Source organism: Eretmochelys imbricata, chromosome 21 (genome assembly GCF_965152235.1).
Source record: "Eretmochelys imbricata isolate rEreImb1 chromosome 21, rEreImb1.hap1, whole genome shotgun sequence".
In the NCBI taxonomy this organism is placed as follows: Eukaryota; Metazoa; Chordata; order Testudines; family Cheloniidae; genus Eretmochelys; species Eretmochelys imbricata.
Window position 1 is genome coordinate 18,424,642 of NC_135592.1, and position 15,831 is coordinate 18,440,472.

The following is a 15,831-nucleotide window of genomic DNA, read 5'->3' on the forward strand; positions in this document are numbered from 1 at the left end:
TTTTAGCCAGACGGCCTAGTGCCTCTATGGCGTGGAGGAGGGACTCTAATATTCCACTGCTGTCTGCAGATTATCTAGGAAAACCCCCTGGGACAGCAGCAGGTTCACACACAGGGTGACAGTCTACTACCACTACCAATTATTCCCTTCGCCTCAGTGGCAGAAGTTTGGAGGCTGGATCAAAAGGGCAAATCTGACAACGGAGGTGGGGTCAGCCTGGCACAATTTATATTTTTTCAGTTGCTTTTGAAAAAATTAAAACATGACGTGTAAGAAAAATGATGTTTTAAGAAAGTGAGGGAGCCCGCCGGGCCACCTCACACCGCGGCCGGCTCGCCCCGCCCGCCCCCGCGCTCCCCGCCCCCGCGCTGCTCCCCGCCGGCCCGCGGGGGCGCTGTGCGCGGCTCGCGGCTTCCCTCAGAGGCGCCGCGTGCCGTCGCCGCGTGACGTGTGTGCGTTGGGCGCGCGGCGGCCCGTCCTGCGGAGCCTGCCGGCCGGAGCGGCGGCGCAGGATGGCGGGCGCGGGGCTGGTGGCGCAGGGCCTGAAGGAGGCGCTGGTGGAGACGCTGACCGGCATCCTGTGCCCGGTGCAGGGCGTGCGCGCGGCCGCCGAGGAGCAGGTGAAGGTGCTGGAGGTGACCGAGGGTGAGTCCGGGCCTTTCCCTTGTAGCACGGCGCGGCCCCGGGCCCAAGCGGAGGCTCCGCACGGTGAGGGGCAGCCAGGGCCGGGCCCCCATCTCCGGGCTGCCTCCGCCGCTCTTCACCGGCTTGCGTCCCGGGGCCACAGCCAATCGCCCTGCGGGGCCAGGCCCGCCAGCAGCGCCTCGCACGCCCGGAGCTCTCCCTCCGGGAGCCCGCTCTTCGCCGGGCGGCTCTAGCTGGGGATGCGCCCGTTCCCTAGGCAGGCGTGAGCGGCGGGGGGCCCGACGCCGAGCCCTGGGGCTCTCTGTCGCCGAGCCCAGGCTTCCTGCTCCCTCTTCGTGGAGCGCTTCCCCTCGGCCCTGCCTGGAGCCTCCGTCTTTTGTATAAAGCTCCAGCTAGTCTGTGTCAGAGGCACTGGCAGCGCCCCTGCATCCTCCTCTGCCGGGAGGGAAAAGGGGTTTCCGATCTCTTTTCCCCGATGCAGAGCCTCCTGGCCGCTGAGAAGTGGGGTGCTCTGCTGCTTTTCATCTTCTCCCTTGAGTTGCTTCCAGGAGTTTGCTTCAAGCTATGTTTTCACCCCCCGCCCCCCAAAATCTCTTCTACAAGTGTATATATATTTTTCCATTATGTAACTCTGTATGGCTTGGGACACAAAAGGAACAAAGGGTTAACTGGCTGGAAGTGTTAATTTAAGAGGGGGTAGTAAAAGAGCTAAATTTGTAGAGCTTGACTAAAGAGACTTGTGTTAAGTTTTTAAATATTATTTAAGTAGTGTAACGTTTTGCTTTGTATGAGGGGGGTATAAACTAGGAGTAATGAAATTACGAAAAGGAAAGTGTGGCTCTTATGGTTTTCCTTGTGTTTCTCTTACTAGATTGAATTTTCCAAAAAGGATAGCCCCATCATTTGGGACTTTCATGTAATGTTTAAAAATAAAACAATACAAAAAGTATCAGAGGGGTAGCTGTGTTAGTCTGTATCCACAAAAACAATGAGGAGTCGGGTGGCAGTTTATGCCTGTTCTGTCATTTTCACTCCATGCATCTGAAGAAGTGAGTTTTTTACCCACAAAAGCTTATGCCCAAATAAATCTGTTTGTTTGTTGTACCAAGGTTTTAGGCTTCAGTGCAGGACTAGTAGACGTGTTGGACTTAAATACTTCTATAGGTGCAGTCAATGTCAAGTAAAAACACAACTTTTGTCAATAAAGTAAGTAATGCTTTGGAAATACATCAGCTTTTTCATAGTTGACTTTGGAACCAGAGAGTTTGCCTGGAAAATTCCCAATCAACTTTGAAGGCAAAGGAAAATATTTGACTTTACTATCTTTTCTTTTTCATTATCATAAATATTTTGTTGCTAATCCTTGATAGTCTCCATATAGCTTAATCTCCTTGAAACCTCATGCACTGGCAGTATTGGGGGTGATGGTGTAGGATTGTGGTAAACCATATTTATTAATTGTTCTTGTTGTGGATACCTTTGGGGTCAGTCCTACTTCTTTTGATTTCACTGGCTATCATTGATTTTAGTGGGGACAGTATGTGTTTCTGTGAGCATATTGTCCTTTATTGATTGTCTGAAGGAATATAAAGGTCTACCTGTTGGTTTACAGAGCACTTCCCTTAGCTCCAGTTGTAGAGGCCAGTGTACCTAATCCTGTGGGAACTCTCTTTTGGCTCTGCACATGTTTGATTATGGAGAACTTGCATATTTCTTATGGACCTTATGGAACCCGTCTTTACATTCCTTATCTAAGTGCTTTCCTCACCGTCTCACATTCAAAACTGTCTTACTGGTGGCTATTGCTTCAGGTAGGAGAGTTAGTGAGACTAAAGCACTAATGGCAGACATCCTCCTATTCCCCCCGAAATATGGTCTTCCACAAGGATAAGGTGGTACTGAATTCCTCACCAAGGTGGTGTCCTGCTTTAATTTAAACAAAACTACCAACCTCCCTGTTTTTCCCAACTCTCGCTCAAACCTAAGTGAAACACATAGCAGATCACAATTTATCAACTAGCAGCATATATGATCCTTCCTTCAAGCATCAGGGCACTCAATTAGAGCCCAGGCAACCTCCTCAGCATACCTGAGAACTGTTCCTGTATCAGGGCAGCCACTTCGAGCTTAGCCCATACCGTTTCCCAGCTTTGTGGCCTAGATTTGGTGTTTAGATCAGATGCTGAATCTGAAACCTGTTCTTCAATCCTTATTTAGTTAGGTATAGCTAGGTAGGATTTCTCAGACCTTTGTATTAATCTGGGAATTGCTAACTAGTCAAAAGAGGGAACCACACAGCCAAAGACTGGAAGAAAGAATGTTAACTGTAGTTCTTCAAAATATTTTGTCTGTCTGGATCCCAATGTGCTCCCTCCATTGCTACTTCAGAGTTCAGATATGGTGGGATTCTGCACTTAAAAATTAGATCAACCTAGCTTTGTTGCTTAGGGGTGTGAAATTTTTCACACCATGTGCAATGTAGTTAGGTTGATCTAAACCCCAGTGTAGATGTAGCTAGGGAGACAAAAAAAATATTTAGTTGACCTAGCTACCACCTCTTGGAGAGGTGAATTAACTTCATTGATGGAAAAACCCCTTCCGTCGATGTAGGAAGTGTCTACAGTGCTACAGCTTCATTGCCATAGCTGTGCTGCTGTAGCATAGTCATATTCTGAATGATGGAACTGAGGCATTTGGGGCTGCTCTGCCCTATGTACCGTTGGGGTTGGAGGGGGATACAAGAATATGCAAGATGCAGATTGGGCTCCAAAAGGCACTGCTGGTCAAAAGATTCCAGTCTCATGTGGTGTGCGTGCATCTTTAACTGTATCCACGTGGACAAAACACCTCAAAGAACCACAGTTACTGTAAAGTAAGTAATCATTCTTTTTAAGAGCTTTTTTTTAAAAATTGTTCCTTTTTGAAATTCTGTATGTTCTAGTTCAATTTTCAGACACATGTCATTAAGAATATCAACAGTTAGTCCCCTGAAAATGGTATGCTTCTCGTAAGGCTCAAACAACATTACATTGCTCCAAAAAGAGCTGGAGTGAGAAGTGGAACTATTGCAGCTTATTCAATAGAACTTCATTCATTTTCACCTTGGGCACCTTGAGTATCTTTTGGCAGTGACTTTTGCTCTCCTATGCTGTGCTTTATTCCAATACCAGCCTGTAGGGAGCCAGTGATATCATCTGTTCTGTGTGTGCATGCTTATAGACAATTATAGAAGGCAGAGGTGAGTTAGTAAGTGGTGGGACTTGGGGAGCAATCCTATAGGGTGCATGTAAAGGGGTTGGAGTGGTCATATCTGCATCACAATTACTCTTTCTCCCAATGTAGTAGTCCTCGTTACGCCCTGTCAAACACCCCTTATGGCTCCCCTCCCTTGCAAAGTCCTGCTCCAGCCCAAATGAGGGATTGCCATTTGAGCCAAAGCAAGGTCCCTGTTACCTAGCGCTGGGTCTTCATCAGACAGACAAGCTGACAGCATTGCTTCTAACCTGCCTGCAGCTGCCATTCACCTCCTCCGTCTCTGACGAAAAGCGGGAGGCAAGGTGAGCGGAGGAGAGGGATAACAGCTGTGATGGGCCTGGAATGGGACTCCTAGTCCTGCTCCTGAGTTAGCCAGTCTGAAGCTTGTGTAGATCTTGAGGGGGCTTGTGGGGAAAGAGTTTGGTTTCCACTGGCATAGGGGCTGCAGTGTGGGCAGTACAGGGAGATAGCCGAGAGTTAGGGCAGCCATCTTGATCCCTCCCATTCCAGCTCCCCCAAAGTATTACTCTCCCTTCAGAGTATTCTCAGAATAATACGTGCCCCCATAAATGGCGTAGGGAAAGCCGACTCCCCTCCTCTGCAGAACCCAGCTCCAATAGAGATCTCACTGGACATGACCCTCTTAGAAGAACAGCAGGTTCTTTGGCACAGTGACAGCTATCACAGACCTCCCTTTTACCCACTTTTCATAGTGGTGGAAAGTGAGGTAGAGAAGGTAGCAGAACTACCCCACTGCTCTTGATGTGACATGTGTCACTGCTGTATCTCCCCATCTGTTAGATGATGGTAATACTTCTGTTTCTCCCCTTGTCTGTCTTGTCTAGTTAGATGGAAAACTCCTCATGGCAAGGGCTGCCTCGCAGTATGTACATACAGTGCGGAGCACGGTGTGGCCCTGATACCAGCTGAAGCCTTTAGATGATTCTGTCGTATGAATAAATAATGGGGACAGGGTATTTTGTTCTCTCTCTAAGTGCCTTTCTCTACTAGAGATGGTCATATACACCACACCTCTTCCACAAAATACCACACACCTTGGATTATAAGAGGGTAAAAATGCATTGTTCCTTTTAATTATTCTAATGCAAAACACTAATGCCAAAAATAATATTTTAATTATTCTAATGCAAAACACTAATGCCAAAAATAATTCAGGAAATAACCTTGTGTGTCAAGATTGGCATAATAGTTTTGCATTTTTATGATTTAGAGGACTGTGGTGTCTGCACAGATTTTTATGTTATGTATGTATGGTGGTTTCTGGTGGCATTGGAGTCTGCGTTATTGGCTATTGTCATGTATAGGGTGTTCAGATGTGCAAAATATGGTTACTTTTACAGGAGATTTCCTTGCTTTTGCCTTGGTGGGTTTTGTACTTCATCAAACTTAACTATAATCAATTTTGGATTTTTTTGGAGCAGGAGGCTATATTAGAAGACACTGTCAGTTCTGCTTTATTTGTGACACTTTATATTGCTTTTAAATTTGAACCTTTAGCTTTACATCAAATCACCTGTTGCATGGGCTGACCTGCATAATCATTTGTAAATGTAGTGTGTAACTGGTATGCATAAACCTTTCAAGAATTGAACTTTGGATTATACATCCCAGGTTAGAGTATTGTGTTCAAGAGTCTTGTAAATGTTCTTCCAATATCCTCTTTTCCTGAGGTTGTAATTAAGGAAATGTTCATCTGAACTTTACCATTTGGTGCTTTAGAACTCTGCTAAGATTCCCAAGCTACAACTTGGGGCCTGTCTATTCCAAGCAAAGAATCTGTTGCAGGTACAGTGATTTCATGGCATTGTTTTGTTGCATAACTTGTGCTTCAGCAGTGTAGTGTGTTTGTGGCCCCACGGTTTTCTGACAGCACTGCTTTGGTACACGTGCATGCATAGTAGGCTTTATGTTACTATGGATATATCTACACTAGAAAGGTAAATCGACCTATATGAGGTCGACTTACAGCCAGTGCAGTAATTACTGCGGACGTGCATGTCCACACTACCCTCCTTGGGTTGGTGGTGTGTGTCCTCACTAGGACGGGGAGGGTGGGGAGCCACCCGTGGCTTCTCTCCCCTCCCCCAACTGTGAACAGGGAGGGGAGAAGTCTCCCAGGGCTTCTCAGCCCCCACCCACTCTCCACCAGGCAGCCTTGTCAATTTCATGGCTCAGGGGCCAGTGGGGTGCAGCTGCCTGGGCTTCTCGCCCCAGCCACGCTCTGGGAGCGGGGTCCATTCTTGCCCCAGCTCCCTACTGGGAGCAGGGTCTAGCTCTCCAGGGAAGTGGGGGGGGGGAGTAGAGGGGCAGATGGGTTCTAGCTGCCTGGTTTTCTTGTCAGTTTCATGGCTCCTGCAATGAAATTCACAAGACAGCCAACAGCCCCTGTAAGTAAGGCAGTGTCTACATGTACACTGTGTCGCCTTAACTACAACAACATAAGTCCCGAGCCTCTCATGGAGGTGAAGTTATGATGTCGGTGTAGTAGAGCACTTACATTGGTGGGAGGAAGGCTGTAATGTAGACATAATTAAGTCAACGTAAGCTGTCTTATGGCGACCTAACTGTGTAGTGTAGACCAGCCCTATGAGTATATCCTTGAATTCAAGAAACATTTATCGCATAGTATCTAGTACTATTACTGGGAATAGGGATTTTAGATAGCTTGCAAATTTAAGGAAATGAATTTTGAAATGTAGTAGGACGAACAGCACTTAACCCTCTTTCATGTTTGTATGTCTCTCTCTCAACACTGGGAGAAGCCATTAATAGTTGGCACCAGTTTACCCAGATCTGAGCTTATGGACTTGTTCTCTGCTGTTCAAATGGCTGCCTGCAAATGGTTCTTTTCATTTAAAGCCATAGTTCCTTGTAATACTTTTTTGTTTAGGGTAGCTAAGTCTTTGGTGCCCCTGTGGGAGTAATGCACCTACCGAGTGGGCAGCAAATGTATTATATGCCCCTTAAATTTTTTTTCCCAAAGATTTTGATGCTTTTTGTGTGGAATTGAGTGTCTTCCACTGAGGACTGCTTGAGCACAGACAGATTATTCAAAACATTTCTAGTGTGCCACATTTCCTTTTGTGCCAAGGACATGCACATGGTCCTCTGCTCAGTCTGGGATTGTCTTGCTTAACTGGAGAAGCTGTGTGATATAGCCATGAGTTGAATTTCTGAGCTCATCCAAGTAAATGCCTCCCATGGAGAGGTTATCTTCCCCTTCTCTGGTGGGTTTGCTGGCAAGTCCCACGCAGTTGCTCAAGCGGATCCTGTGGTAGTCTGTACGCCCCACAGCAGGGTTTCTCAGCCTTTTTATTTCTGAGGCCGCCCCCCCCCCCCAACCTGCTATAACGATTCCAGGGCCCACCCGTGCCACAGCACCTGTTTTTCTGCATATAAAAGGCTGGGCCAGCATTAGGGGGTAGCAAGCAGGGGAATTGCCTGGGCCCCAACGCCACAGGAGGCCCTGTGAAGCTTCACAGGTTGCTCAGGCTTTGGCTTCAGCCCTGGGTAATGGGGTTTGGAACCCCAGGCTTCAGCCCCATGCAGTGGGACTTCAGCTTTCTGCCCTGGGCCACCTCAAGTCTAATGCTGGCCCTGCTTGGTGGACCCCCTGAAACCTTTTTGGGGTCCCCCAGTGGGCCCTGGACCCCTGGTTGAGAACCACTGCCTGACAGGGAACTAACTTTTGATAAAATTTCAGCCTGCAAGGGATGATAGCTTAAATATTCTAGTGAGTGTTATGCAGAATATTTGTGATGGGTTTCTTCTTACCCTGCAATTTGAACACTATCACACCCCCCAATGGCTCTTCTGGTTTTCAATATATTTTAAAAAAGGAGGACTTATGGCACCTTAGAGACTATCAAATTTGGTGCCACAAGTACTCCTTTTCTTTTTGCGAATACAGACTAACACGGCTGCTACTCTGAAACCTGTCAATATATTTTAACTCTCTGTGAGTTTCCACATAGTCCTCATTTAAATTTCACTTTAATTGTTGCTTTAACTCTTTCAGGGCAAGAAGAAAGCCGTTACGTAACCAATTTTTTTTTTCTATTTACATTACTTCTAAAACATTTCACAAGTCTAAAGTATTTGTCAATGACATTTAACTTTTTATCTGTTAGAATTATTGCAAATCAGCAAAGCCTACCTAGTATCACTTAACGGGCAGTACTTTTTATGTAACTAAGAACCCAAGTTTCTTGCATCCCTGATTTGCCCACTATTTGTGGGTCGGAGACAGAAAACTAAATTCTCTGCAAGTATATTACCCATGAGAGCTTTTAATTTTGATCTACTTTACTATTTGCTCAAAGCCAAATCTCTTTAATAAAAGTAACATAAGTTCAAATGGTGATATTATAAGGGGGCACCAGCTCCACTTTAGTTAGTTACCCTTTTAACAGAAAGGGCTTCAAAACCTTAAGTGCTGTAAAATCTGCATGCTTACTTGGAATTGCCTTGGAATTTGATGTGCCTCATAGGGGTACGGGGTAGGGTTAGTGATCCAAATTTGGGGTCATTTGAGCAGGGATCATCCAAGTGTCAGCCAGCTGAGAAAACAGCATTTCTTAAGGTCAACCCTATTCTACCAGCATGTGTTGGTGTACACTTCAGGGTGAAACTATGGCTCTAATCCGGCCCAAAGGGTCTCAACTGCTTGACATCCCAGCTGGTGCATGGCACCCACTACCCCTTTTGAGAAGCAATAGTGTGAACATTACTGAGTGGAGATTTAACCTCTATTGATATGCTCAATCCTAACATTCATGCACCAAAGAAATTATACTGGGCATGAACAGATAGAGAATGTAAGAGGGTTTCTAGCCAGCCCATTTTCAGAGGATCTGGGTGACTCAAGGAGATGTACTATGTGTTGAAGCTGAACTACACCCAGGCACTGTAAGGTGGAACCCACTATTGGTAGAAACCTAAAAATGAAATGCAATCATGTTGCTGCCAACTGCCTCTGTCAGAGTTTTTTTTTTTTTTTAACTGGGGGCAAGTGTAGTCTGAATACAGCAGAAAATTCAAAAGGTGTTCAAACTATTTTTGAAAAGAACAAAATTTAAACGTGCAAATGCTTACTGGGAGGGGAGGGGAATAAATGGGGATGGGTGGTACGGGAGGAGAGGCATTGCGTGACAGGGAGATGGGTTGAATGGAAACTGGGGGAATAGGGTTGGGGGCACTTGTCAACCTCATTTTCTTTTCTTTGTGAGTGCCAAGATCTCAGGAGGGCCCAATCTGAGCTCCTCTCCCTGCCTCATGTGAACTGGAATCTGGGTATCCCTGCCGCTCTGGAATTGTTAGTCACTTTTCCTGCCCCTGTGTGTGTGCCAGGATATGGGAGGGACCCTTCCAAGTCATGTCATAGAATCATAGAATATCAGAGTTGGAAGGGACCTCTGGAGGTCATCTAGTCCAACCCCCTGCCCAGAGCAGGACTAGTCCCCACTAAATCATCCCAGCCAGGGCTTTGTCAAGCCTGACCTTAAAAACTTCTAAGGAAGGGGATTCTACCACCTCCCTAGGTAACGCATTCCACTGTTTCACCACCCTCCTAGTGAAAAAGTTTTTCCTAATATCCAACCTAAACCTCCCCCACTGCAACTTGAGACCATTACTCATTGTCCTGTCATCTGCTATCACTGAGAATAATATCACTGAGAATAGTCTAGATCCATCCTCTTTGGATCCATCTTTCAGGTAGTTAAAAGCAGCTATCAAATCCCCCTTCATTCTTCTCTCCCATAGACTAAACAATCCCAGTTCCCTCAGCCTCTCCTCACAAGTCATGTGTTCCAGACCCCTAATCATTTTTGTTGCCCTTCGCTGGACTCTTTCTAATTTCTCCACATCCTTCTTGTAGTGTGGAGCCCAAAACTGGACACAGTACTCCAGATGAGGCCTCACCAATGTCGAATAGAGGGGAATGATCACGTCCCTCGATCTGCTGGCAATACCCCTACTTATACACCCCAAAATGCCATTGGCCTTCTTGGCAACAAGGGCACACTGTTGACTCATATCCAGCTTCTCGTCCACTGTCACCCCTAGGTCCTTCTCTGCAGAACAGCTGCCTAGCCATTCGGTCCCTAGTCTGTAGCGGTGCACGGGGTTCTTCCGTCCTAAGTGCAGGACCCTGCACTTATCCTTATTGAACCTCATCAAATTTCTTTTGGCCCAATCCTCCGATTTGTCTAGGTCCCTCTGTATCCTATCCCTACCCTCCCAGCGTATCTACCACTCCTCCCAAACTTGCTGAGGGTGCAATCCACACCATCCTCCAGATCATTTATGAAGATATTGAACAAAACCGGCCCCAGGACCGACCCTTGGGGCACTCCGCTAGATACCGGCTGCCAACTGGACATGGAGCCATTGATCACTACCTGTTGAGCCCGACAATCTAGCTAACTTTCTACCCACCTTGTAGTGCATCCATCCAGCCCATACTTCTTTAACTTGCTGACAAGAATACTGTGGGAGACCGTGTCAGAAGCTTTGCTAAAGTCGAGGAATAACACGTCCGCTGCTTTCCCTTCATCCACAGAACTAGTTATCTAATCATAGAAGGCAATTAGGTTAGTCAGGCATGTCCTCTCTCTGTGCCTCTGTTTTCCTAAATGCACAATTCGGATAATGATGTTTCTCTGATTGGTAAAGTGCTTTGGGACCTACTCATGAAAAGTGCTATGTAAGAGCTAGGTATTACTATGTATTAGCTAACCACTGTAACATCTCAACTGCAAACCTACACGGTAACTACAATTGCCTAAATGACCACTAACTCCTACCTAGATGATTTCTCTTTCTGTTCAAAAAGTTAGGAAATTCACTAACACACTTTATCTCACAGTTAATCATGATTTAAATCACTAGTCAGGAAGGCTCGATTTAATCATGGATTTCTACATAAAAGTGCATTCTTGTTAGTTGTTAAACCTTAATACATATTCTTCACAACTCAGAGATAGATGTAGGTTTCATTTTTAGAAGGTACACACGATACATTTTTAAAGTGATTTATTTTGAAAACTTTTCAGATTAGTTTTACACCTATATCATCATCTTCAACGCAGCTTCCTCCTGAGAAGGAAGACTTCTCATGATGTTTCATTCGGGCAACCAGGCCTTGCATTTCTTTGTTGCACTATTTGCACGCATGCCTGTCTTACCCACAGGTAAAGGAACTTCATTAAAATATTCCCAAACTGGGTCTCTTTTACAGCCTGCTGTCATTATAGGTTTTCCCTTCCAGTGAGATAATGGTATGGTAGATCTCAAATCAATGAAGGCTACACTCAGAAAGACCTCAAGACTTCTGGAATATGCTGCTCAAACAGTTTCACTTTTGTTTCTACTGTATATCTGTCCTTTCTCACATTTATCTCCAGACTTCTTCTCCATGTCCAGATCTATTCCACCCCCAACAATCTTCTATTCATTAAACTTTTTGAAACTTTGCACTTTTAGAGAGTGGTAAGGGATCGACTCTTTGTACACAAATTTACAGAGGGACAATAGAGTTGAGGTCTGTTATTTCTTACCTCTATATTTATTTATTTAAAAACATTTTTGCTGTTAACAAGCCAGAGACACAAATCCACAGTTTGAGAACTGCAAAACTAAGCATCTCTGATGGTATCTTCTAGACTGAGCACTGAGTCCCATTGGGTAGATAGAAAAATTAACCTAAATAATCTATACAGAAGCCCCTGGAACTCCATAAGATTAGGTCCCTAATCCATGAACTATTGGAACTCATTTACAAAACTTTTCTTAAACATTACATGAATATATTGTCTCATACTATAGAATTAGAATTTATAATCCCTATTCCATGATGAGATATCTTTGAGCTATAATGTATCTTAATTAAAACTATCTTTAGATCGGATTTTTTTATTAAATGCTTTTTGAGGAAAAAAACCTATTTTTTAATTAAAAAAAATCATTGATTTGTATTCATCCTGATTATTCTTTGCGTGGCTCACCTGGCCAAAGACTGGGAGAAGGGGTGATGCCCCCCACTCAGCAGGCTGGATTCCGTCCCCTCTTTGGGTTACTGCAGTTATGAAAGAGGTGGAATCTCAGTCTTCGCACATTTGGCTTATTTACTTTTACTCTCTTACGTGGAGCTGTGGCATTGAGTGGAGCTTTGGTATGGGGTTGAAGCTGTTTCGAAGCAAATGGCTAGGGTACAGAGCAGGGACAAAGGTGAGACCACTGCTGTGCATTTGTCCATCAGGTACCGCAGCAGAAAAATTGTAATAGCAACTTTAAAGCTGAATAATCCTTGCTAATCATGTAGCCAATTTAAAGCAGTACAAACTCCATGCAAGAATTCACTTAAACATAGTGACTAGGGAAAAGGAGGCAGTAGCACAGAAATATGTACCCTCTGAGAAGCCTGTTCTGCACTGCATTCCCAGTGAACGTAGAAAGCAGACTGATAAAACTCTATCCATCACATTTGCATGGAAGGCACTTGTATGCTTCAGTGATCATAGAATTTTAGAATATCAGGGTTGGAAGGGACCTCAGGAGGTCATCTAGTCCAACCCCCTGCTCAAAGCAGGACCAATCCCCAACTAAATCGTCCCAGCCAGGGCTTTGTCAAGCCTGACCTTAAAAACCTCTAAGGAAGGAGACTCCACCACCTTCCTAGGTAACGCGTTCCAATGTTTCACCACCCTCCTAGTGAAAAAGTTTTTCCTAATATCCAACCTAAACCTCCCCCACTGCAATATGAGACCATTACTCCTCGTTCTGTGATCTGCTACCACTGAGAACAGTCTAGAGCCATCCTCTTTGGAACCCCCTCTCAGGTAGTTGAAAGCAGCTATCAAATCCCCCCTCATTCTTCTCTTCTGCAGGCTAAACAATTCCAGCTCCCTCAGCCTCCCCTCATAAGTCATGTGTTCCAGTCCCCTAATCATTTTTGTTGCCCTCCCCTAGACTCTTTCCAATTTTTCCACATCCTTCTTGTAGTGTGGGGCCTAAAACTGGACACAGTACTCCAGATGAGGCCTCACCAATGTCGAATAGAGGGGAACGATCACGTCCCTCGATCTGCTGGTAATGCTCCTACTTACACAGCCCCAAATGCCATTAGCCACCTTGGCAACAAGGGCACACTGTTGACTCATATCCAGCTTCTCGTCCACTGTCACCCCTAGGTCCTTCTCTGCAAAACTGCTGCCTAGCCATTTGGTCCCGAGTCTGTAGCAGTGCATGGGATTCTTCCTTCCTAAGTGCAGGACTCTGCACTTGTCCTTGTTGAACCTCATCAGATTTCTTTTGGCCCAATCCTTTAATTTGTCTAGGTCCCTCTGTATCCTATCCCTACCCTCCAGCATATCTATCTCTTCTCCCAGTTTAGTGTCATAGAATCATAGAATATCAGGGTGGGAAGGGACCCCTGAAGGTCATCTAGTCCAACCCCCTGCTCAAAGCAGGACCAATCCCCAACTAAATCGTCCCAGCCAGGACTTTGTCAAGCCTGACCTTAAAAACCTCTAAGGAAGGAGATTCTACCACCTCCCTAGGTAACGCATTCCAGTCTTTCACCACCCTCTTAGTGAAAAAGTTTTTTCTAATATCCAATCTAAACCTCCCCCACTGCAACTTGAGACCATTACTCCTCGTTCTGTCATCTGCTACCATTGAGAACAGTCTAGAGCCATCCTCTTTGGAACCCCCTTTCAGGTAGTTGAAAGCAGCTATCAAATCCCCCCTCATTCTTCTCTTCTGCAGACTAAACAATCCCAGCTCCCTCAGCCTCTCCTCATAAGTCATGTGTTCTAGACCTCTAATCATCTTTGTTGCCCTTCGCTGGACTCTCTCCAATTTCTCCACATCCTTCTTGTAGTGTGGGGCCCAAAACTGGACACAGTACTCCAGATGAGGCCTCACCAATGTCGAATAGAGGGGAATGATCATGTCCCTCGATCTGCTCGCTATGCCCCTCCTTATACATCCCAAAATGCCATTGGCCTTCTTGGCAACAAGGGCACACTGCTGGCTCATATCCAGCTTCTCGTCCACTGTCACCCCTAGGTCCTTTTCCGCAGAACTGCTGCCTAGCCATTCGGTCCCTAGTCTGTAGCGGTGCATTGGATTCTTCCATCCTAAGTGCAGGACCCTGCACTTATCCTTATTGAACCTCATCAGATTTCTTTTGGCCCAATCCTCCAATTTGTCTAGGTCCTTCTGTATCCTATCCCTCCCCTCCAGCGTATCTACCACTCATCTGCAAACTTGCTGAGGGTGCAGTCCGCGCCATCCTTCAGATTATTAATGAATATATTGAACAAAACCGGCCCCAAGACCGACTCTTGGGGCACCCCGCTTGATACCAGCTGCCAACTAGACATAGAGCCATTGATCACTATCCATTGAGCCCAACGTTCTAGCCTTCTTTCTGATTGACAGTGGTATAAAACTGAGAGGTAGATCTGTCTGTGACACTCTGGACCCCATATTCACCATAGTAATATGATTATGATTAAGGCTATGATTTTGTCATGGACATTGTTAGTAGAAGTCATGGACAGGTCACGGGCAATTAACACACATTCACGGATTTACTAAAAATATCCATGACAAAAACGGAGAGGGAGGAGGGTCCAGCTCCCTTCCCTGCTGTGGCTGGGAGCAGTGGCCTATGGCTGGGAGCTGGGAGGGACCCCTGCCTGTGGCAGCTGGCGAGCTGCAGGGGATCCCCCACTGCCCAGGAATTGGAGAGCTCTGGAGGATTCCTCCACAGGCGGGGGAGCTGCAGGGGGTCCCCTGCTGCCTGCAGGGGCTGGGGAGCTCCGGGGGATTCCCCCACTGGCAGTGGCTAAGGAGCTGCCTGGGATCCCCTGCTGTCCGGGGAACTTAGGGGGATTTCCCCTGCATTAGCAGCAGGTGGGGAGCTGTGGGGTAGCCTGCAGCTCCCAGCCGCTGCTGGCTGAAATCATGAAGATCTGCGGAAGTCACAGAATCTGTGACTTCCACGACCTCTGTGACCAAATCATAGCCTTAATTAAGCTGCATCTTGTACAAGATATGTCATGTGAGGGGTCTATGGAAAAGTTATGGTTGGTCAATTATGAATATCTTGTTTGTATGAATGTATCATTTTTGTATCTGGAGTTGTGAATATTAACTATGTATTTGTATTTCAAATGTGCTTGCACCTGGGTAATGCACACAGTCTGACAGCACACTGTGAATGGCCCATTCAAGCTGAATGGACCATCACCAAAACAGTGGGCCATGGGGAAAGCTTATCTTCACCAGATGAAATGTTCTGGGGATGTTTCAGTCAGCCTATGGATAATGGCTGCCATGACTTGTCGAAGTATGCAAGGGCATGTGACTAGATCACATGATACTGAACTCCATTTTGGTACCTGTTTTTTTCCACAAATTCGGCTGGGACAAAGGGGTTCCTGCCTTATGAAAGAAGCTATAAAAGGGAGCCAATGGGCCTCACTTTCCCCACACCTCAACACCTGGAAATACCTCTGGAATAACGAAGGCTTGGAACTGGGAAAGTGCTGGTCTGAGGCGGGAAAGAAGGAAACCCGACCTGTGTATGAAACATCTACAAACTGCTTGTACTATCTAACAGGGTGAGACACTTTACACACTATGTAGGATTTGAATCAGGCTTAAATTGCGCTTTTGTTTATTTCTTAGGTAAGTCTCTTTGCTCTGTTTGCTATTATTTATAGTCACTTAATCTACCTTTCTGTAGTTAATAAATCTGTTTCATATTTTTACCTAAAATACTGTGGTGTTTCAAGTGCAAAGGGAAATTTGCTCAGGAACAGGGCGGGCTGGCGCATTGTCCTCTCTACATCGAGGGAGGGGCGGACTGGGTAATAGATTCATACTGGTTAGACTTTT

At 45.8% G+C, this 15,831-nt stretch overlaps 1 protein-coding gene across 2 annotated transcripts in view; it reads left to right on the plus strand.

Annotated features, from left to right (window-relative positions):
• The first annotated feature begins 462 nt into the window (after positions 1 to 462).
• The window catches only part of IPO9 (importin 9), a 167,123-nt gene continuing 151,754 nt past the window's right edge, over positions 463 to 15,831 (plus strand). For both annotated transcript variants that reach the window (XM_077839190.1, XM_077839191.1), the window contains exon 1: positions 463 to 645. In XM_077839190.1, coding sequence (XP_077695316.1) covers positions 513 to 645 — 133 coding nt within the window. In that variant the 5' untranslated portion in view covers positions 463 to 512. The remainder of the gene's footprint in view (positions 646 to 15,831) is intronic.